Source organism: Octopus bimaculoides, chromosome 1, assembly GCF_046866305.1.
Source record: "Octopus bimaculoides isolate indiv1 chromosome 1, ASM4686630v1, whole genome shotgun sequence".
NCBI classification, from domain to species: Eukaryota; Metazoa; Mollusca; class Cephalopoda; order Octopoda; family Octopodidae; genus Octopus; species Octopus bimaculoides.
Genome location: NC_142928.1, coordinates 22,359,366 through 22,364,365, shown reverse-complemented (window position 1 = coordinate 22,364,365; position 5,000 = coordinate 22,359,366). Strand labels below are relative to the sequence as shown.

The window sequence follows — 5,000 nt, the reverse complement described above, 5'->3', positions numbered from 1 at the left end:
TAACTAACAGTGTGAGATGCTTTGAAGCACAGCATATCTGCTACTGCTGTAGGAAGTACAGTCATCGTCATCAACATCACCTTCATTACTATTAACTTCTTTTAATGCATGTGCTGGTATGGGTTAGATGATTTGACAGAATTCAATGTGTTTGAGGACCGCTTCATACTCCAGTATCTACTTTGGCATGAATTGTGTGATTGGATGCCCTTCCTAATGCCACCCCATTACAAAGTGTAGTGGGTACTTTTCTCGTAGCATCAACACTTGTGAGATCATCATGTAGCTCACAAGACTAAGCTCCCTTTTTGATTGAGTGGAGTTACAGTAGAGAGGGGGTAGATTTATGCAAGACGATGAGGGATTAAAGTATGAAAGAAGGGAAGGGCCTGAACAGGTTTCTTGCCATAGAGGGGGCACATGGCTGTTTGTGTTATAATGGGAATGAATGGGAATAACCAATATGAAGCTGGACAGAGAAATGAAAATAGTGATGATGTGGAGGTACAATAATTATGTAATTGAAGTTTGATAGGACTGAAGATTATGTTATTTTGTTGTGTAGCAAACAAATGTTACAATTAACCTGGTCTCTAATTAACAATGTATAATTGATTGTTTTGATGAATAGACCAAGTTTTAAAATGGCTGAGAAATTTGACTTCCAGATTATGACCACAGTCATCTTAACAATATTATAAGTTCATTCCTACTACCAGTGGTAGGGCCCTCTTCACACATAATCGCAGCATATATAGATTGGTACTGGATTCCTAAACCCTTGGAGCCTCCAGGCAATTGTTTAGTGTAGCCATGCCTTAAGAAGGCACAGATTGTGGTATCCATCAAATTTTTGCTGTGCTTAAAATAGTAGGCATGGCTGCATAGTTAAGAAGCTCAATTTGCAACCATGTGGTTATCAGTTCAGTCCCACAGCACAGCACCCTGAGCAAGTGACTTCTACTATAGCCCTAGGTCAACCAATGCCTTGTGAGGGAAATCGGTAGATAGACACTATGTGAAAGAAAGCTTTTGTGTGTGTGTGTGTGTGTGTGTGTGTGTGTGTGTGTGTGTGTGTGTGTGTGAGTGTGTGTGTGTGTGTGTTTGTGTGTGTTTGTGTGTGTTTGTGTGTGTGTGTGTGTGTGTGTGTCTGTGTGTGTGTGTGTATGTGTGTGTGTGTGTGTGTGTGTGTGTGTGTGTGGGTGGGTGCTTGACAAGCAATGTTAGTTTGTTTATATCCCCATAACTTAGTAGTTTGGCAAAAGATACTGACAGAATAAATATCGGGTTTAAAAATAAGCACTGTGGTCAATTTGTTAAACAAAACCTTTCAAACTAGTGCCCCAGCATGGTCACAGTTCAATGACTGAAACAAATAAAAAAGAAAAGATAATTCGAAAAGAGAGTCTATAGACATACCCACAAAGTTAGGAGCACAGGTACAGACATAATCATATGGATTGGGCCCATCAATGCAGCTGGCACCATTGAGACAAACACCAAGGCGACACTCATCAATGCTTTTATCACATTTAGGACCTTCATAACCATAGATACAGCTATTACACTCATAACCATTAAGAGTGTCATTGCAAAGCATGGGTGGCGTACATGGAAACACTTCAGGGAACAAGCATTCGTTAATATCTGCAAAAACAGAAAAATCAGTAATTAAACATAAGATGTTCTTTTAGGGAGATGTCAGATTGCTGAAATGTCAGATTCAAAAGTCACAAATGACTGATGGGAACAAATAAATCAGATATTTCTTATTTCTTTATTGCCCACAAGGGGCTAAACATAGAGGAGACAAACAAGGACAGACAAAGGGATTAAGTCAATTACATCGACCCCAGTGTGTAACTGGCACTTAATTTATTGACCCCAAAAGGATGAAAGGCAAAGTCGACCTCGGCAGAATTTGAACTCAGAACGTAGCGGTAGACGAAATACTGCTAAGCATTTCTCCAGGTCAACAAACCCAAGTACAGAGGTTTATATTTGGCTAGGTATTTCTCCTGCAGTTGTCTCACTAGAAATATAGATTCAGTGGTGCTTCTGCCTGGCACAAAACCGAACTGCATCTCATCTAAGCAGACTCTCTCCCTGATTAGTTGGGCTATGACTATCTCTGCAACTTTCATCACCTGATCCAACAATTTAATACTTATGCAATTATTTCTATCTAAGGCATCACCTTTACCTTTGTAGCAGTTGACTATGGTGCTGCTACACCAGTCATTGAGTATGACTCCTTCATGAACCACCTGATTTACAATACGGATGACTAGACCATAACCCACACTGCCAGATATTTTAAGCATCTCAGTGGTGATTCCTGATGGACCAGGGGCTTTTCCTGTCTGTACTTTTATGCTGTACTTGTTTCAGTCATTGGAATGCAGCCATGCTGGAGCACCACCTCGAAAGGTTTTAGTCAAATGAATTAACCCCACAACTTATATCTTTAAGCCTGATACTTATTCTGTCAGTCTCTTGTGCTAAACCACCAAGTTACAAGAACATAAACAAACCAACACTGGTTATCAAATGATGATTTGAATGAACACGAAGTCAAACATCATACATATATATTGTGCCAGGTTTAAAAATATAAGTTGTGGGGTTAATTCATTTGACTAAAACCCTTCAAGGTGATGCTCCAGCATGGCTGCATTGCAATAACTGAAAAAAGTAGATCATAAAAGACTAAGTCAGCAAATATAATACAACAAATAGTGTGTGTGTGGAGGGGTGTTATTCAGTTAAAATAATTTTCTTAATGCTTCTATTTTTCTAAGCCAATAAGAATACAAAATTGTGCAATTACTAAGTGATTCCCTCATCCATACTTTAGAAAGTTCTACAACGCCTGCTTCGTTGAAGAGGGCTAATAAGACCAAAACATGTCGAGAGTTGCCTCTCATGGTTACTTAAAGAAAAGAACGTCAATGAGTAACAATGTCTTTTCCTCACCACATGATTATTCTCAGTTAACTTTTTGATGCTCCCTGATTTCAGGAACATTCTTTCACATACAGAACCATTGAAGTATAAAATTAACTACCTGCTTTGGTTATTTGCTGCCTGAAAAAATTTTGTTTCTCGAAATTCATCAAAACTACTGCGGCCTGTGGGACTTTCTGAACAGTACACTTCACGGAAAATTACCCTGAATTTTTGTTGGTAGTGCAGCCCACTAGATAATTAGCCATGTTTCATGCGACCCGTCACCCATGCCTGGCTTTCAACATACATCCATAAGCTCAGCAATGTATCATTATGTTTTCACTTAAAATAATGTAAATTAGCAATACTAATTAAAACTTGGCAATACTAAACAAGAAAATAAATAAATTCTTTCTTACCAAGACACCAAGAACTCTGTCTAATAGTAACATTTCCTTTTACATTTAGTGCAAATTCGCTCCAAGTCAACACATTACCAAATTTTTGGTTACAAGTCACTTGATTGGCAATATCTTTCACTTCGGAATCGTTCAGAACCTGGTCATAGACGTTCATCTGAGTTATCTCCCCTATATAAGCTTCAAAGGCATTCGCTGCCCCATACTGTACATTGGCATCTTGTCCTACAAATAAAACACATTATATTTACAATAGGTTACTGTTAGTCAGTTCCAGTACATGCCATATTTACCACAGATTACGATTGATTCATTTATAATATATATTTATAACAGTCCACCATTATTTAGTTCCAGGACATGTCATATTTGCATTATATCAGATTACTGATATTCAGTAACAAATTTAATTATTAATAACAAATTTTCAAACAATTTACAATAAAAAAAAAAAGTTAGATAAGGAAATATAATTTATATTGAAATATATTTAAATTCTTCATTTATATGAATGAAGGTGCAAGCATGACTGTTTGGTAAGAAATTTGTTTCTCAATCACATGGCTCTGAGTTCAGTAATACTGTGTGGCACCTTGGGCAAGTGTCTTCTGTTAGAGCTTCAGGCCAACCAAAACGTTTTGAGTGGATTTGGTAGACGGAAACTGAAAGAAGCCTGTCGTATATGTACATTTGTATCTATGTGCGTGTGACTTGTGTCTGTTTTTTTGCACTCTTCCACTACCAATTGACAATCAGTGTTGGTGTGTTTACATCTCTGCAACTTAGCAGTTCAGCAAAAACTACTGATAGAATAAGTACCAGGCTTTATAATAGTGCTGGGGTTGATTCATTTGACTTAAAATTCTTGAAGGTGGTGCCCCAGCATGGCCACACAGTCTAATGACTGAAAAAAATTTTTGTATCTACCATAAGCACAAGGTCACAATTTGGGGAGAAGGATAAGCAATTAAATTAACCACATATTTCATTGGCACTTTGTTATATCAACTACATGATGACGCAAGACAAAGCTGACCTTGATGAGATTTGAGCTCAGAATGTCAAGTATCATAACTAACCACTGCTAGCTACACATTTTGTCCTACACTATTGACCATGCTATTTCAGTCCTACTAAAAGAGTACAGAATTTCTCCATGGTATTTGTCTAATATCAGATGATCATATTTTTAATTACATCAAAGACAAAGAAATGCTAGCTTTGGTTGTATTTTGGGAGGGTCATTATGCTAACAATAAACACATGTACTGGTTCAATTTCGCTTCTTTTTTATTAGTCATTTGGTTAGTTATCTCATCAACTAACTGCTTGCTTAGTCAGTTGGTTAATTAACCAATCAGTTGTTTGTCAAAGTCCTTTCATCACCATTCACGACTTCATCAATGACATGCTCTCTCTCCTCCAGGTCAAATTTGAATATTAGATTTCTTCAATTTCATTTTTTTTTCTGGGATTTTCAGTATTGTTTCATGAAAAAATATGAATTAAAAGTTCCAAATAAAATTTACCAATAAACAACTTTCCGCCTACAGGCAACGTGGTCCCCGTAGCAAGCCCTTCTCCATGTGCAATGTTTGTACCATTCAGATAAAGCTGCCATGTTCCTTCCTT

At 37.4% G+C, this 5,000-nt stretch overlaps 1 protein-coding gene across 2 annotated transcripts in view; it reads right to left on the bottom strand.

Moving 5' to 3' along the window:
* LOC106878075 (sushi, von Willebrand factor type A, EGF and pentraxin domain-containing protein 1) overlaps positions 1-5,000 on the bottom strand; it is a 163,008-nt gene that overhangs the window by 17,158 nt on the left and 140,850 nt on the right. For both annotated transcript variants that reach the window (XR_016241142.1, XM_089349371.1), the window contains exons 20-22: positions 4,898-5,000; positions 3,369-3,593; positions 1,420-1,647 (exon numbers count right to left, since the gene is read on the bottom strand). The exon at positions 4,898-5,000 is cut by the window's right edge and continues 84 nt beyond it. Coding sequence is in view for 1 of the 2 variants with exons in the window: in XM_089349371.1 (XP_089205497.1) it covers positions 1,420-1,647; positions 3,369-3,593; positions 4,898-5,000 (556 nt within the window). In the remaining variant the exon portion in view is untranslated. The remainder of the gene's footprint in view (positions 1-1,419; positions 1,648-3,368; positions 3,594-4,897) is intronic.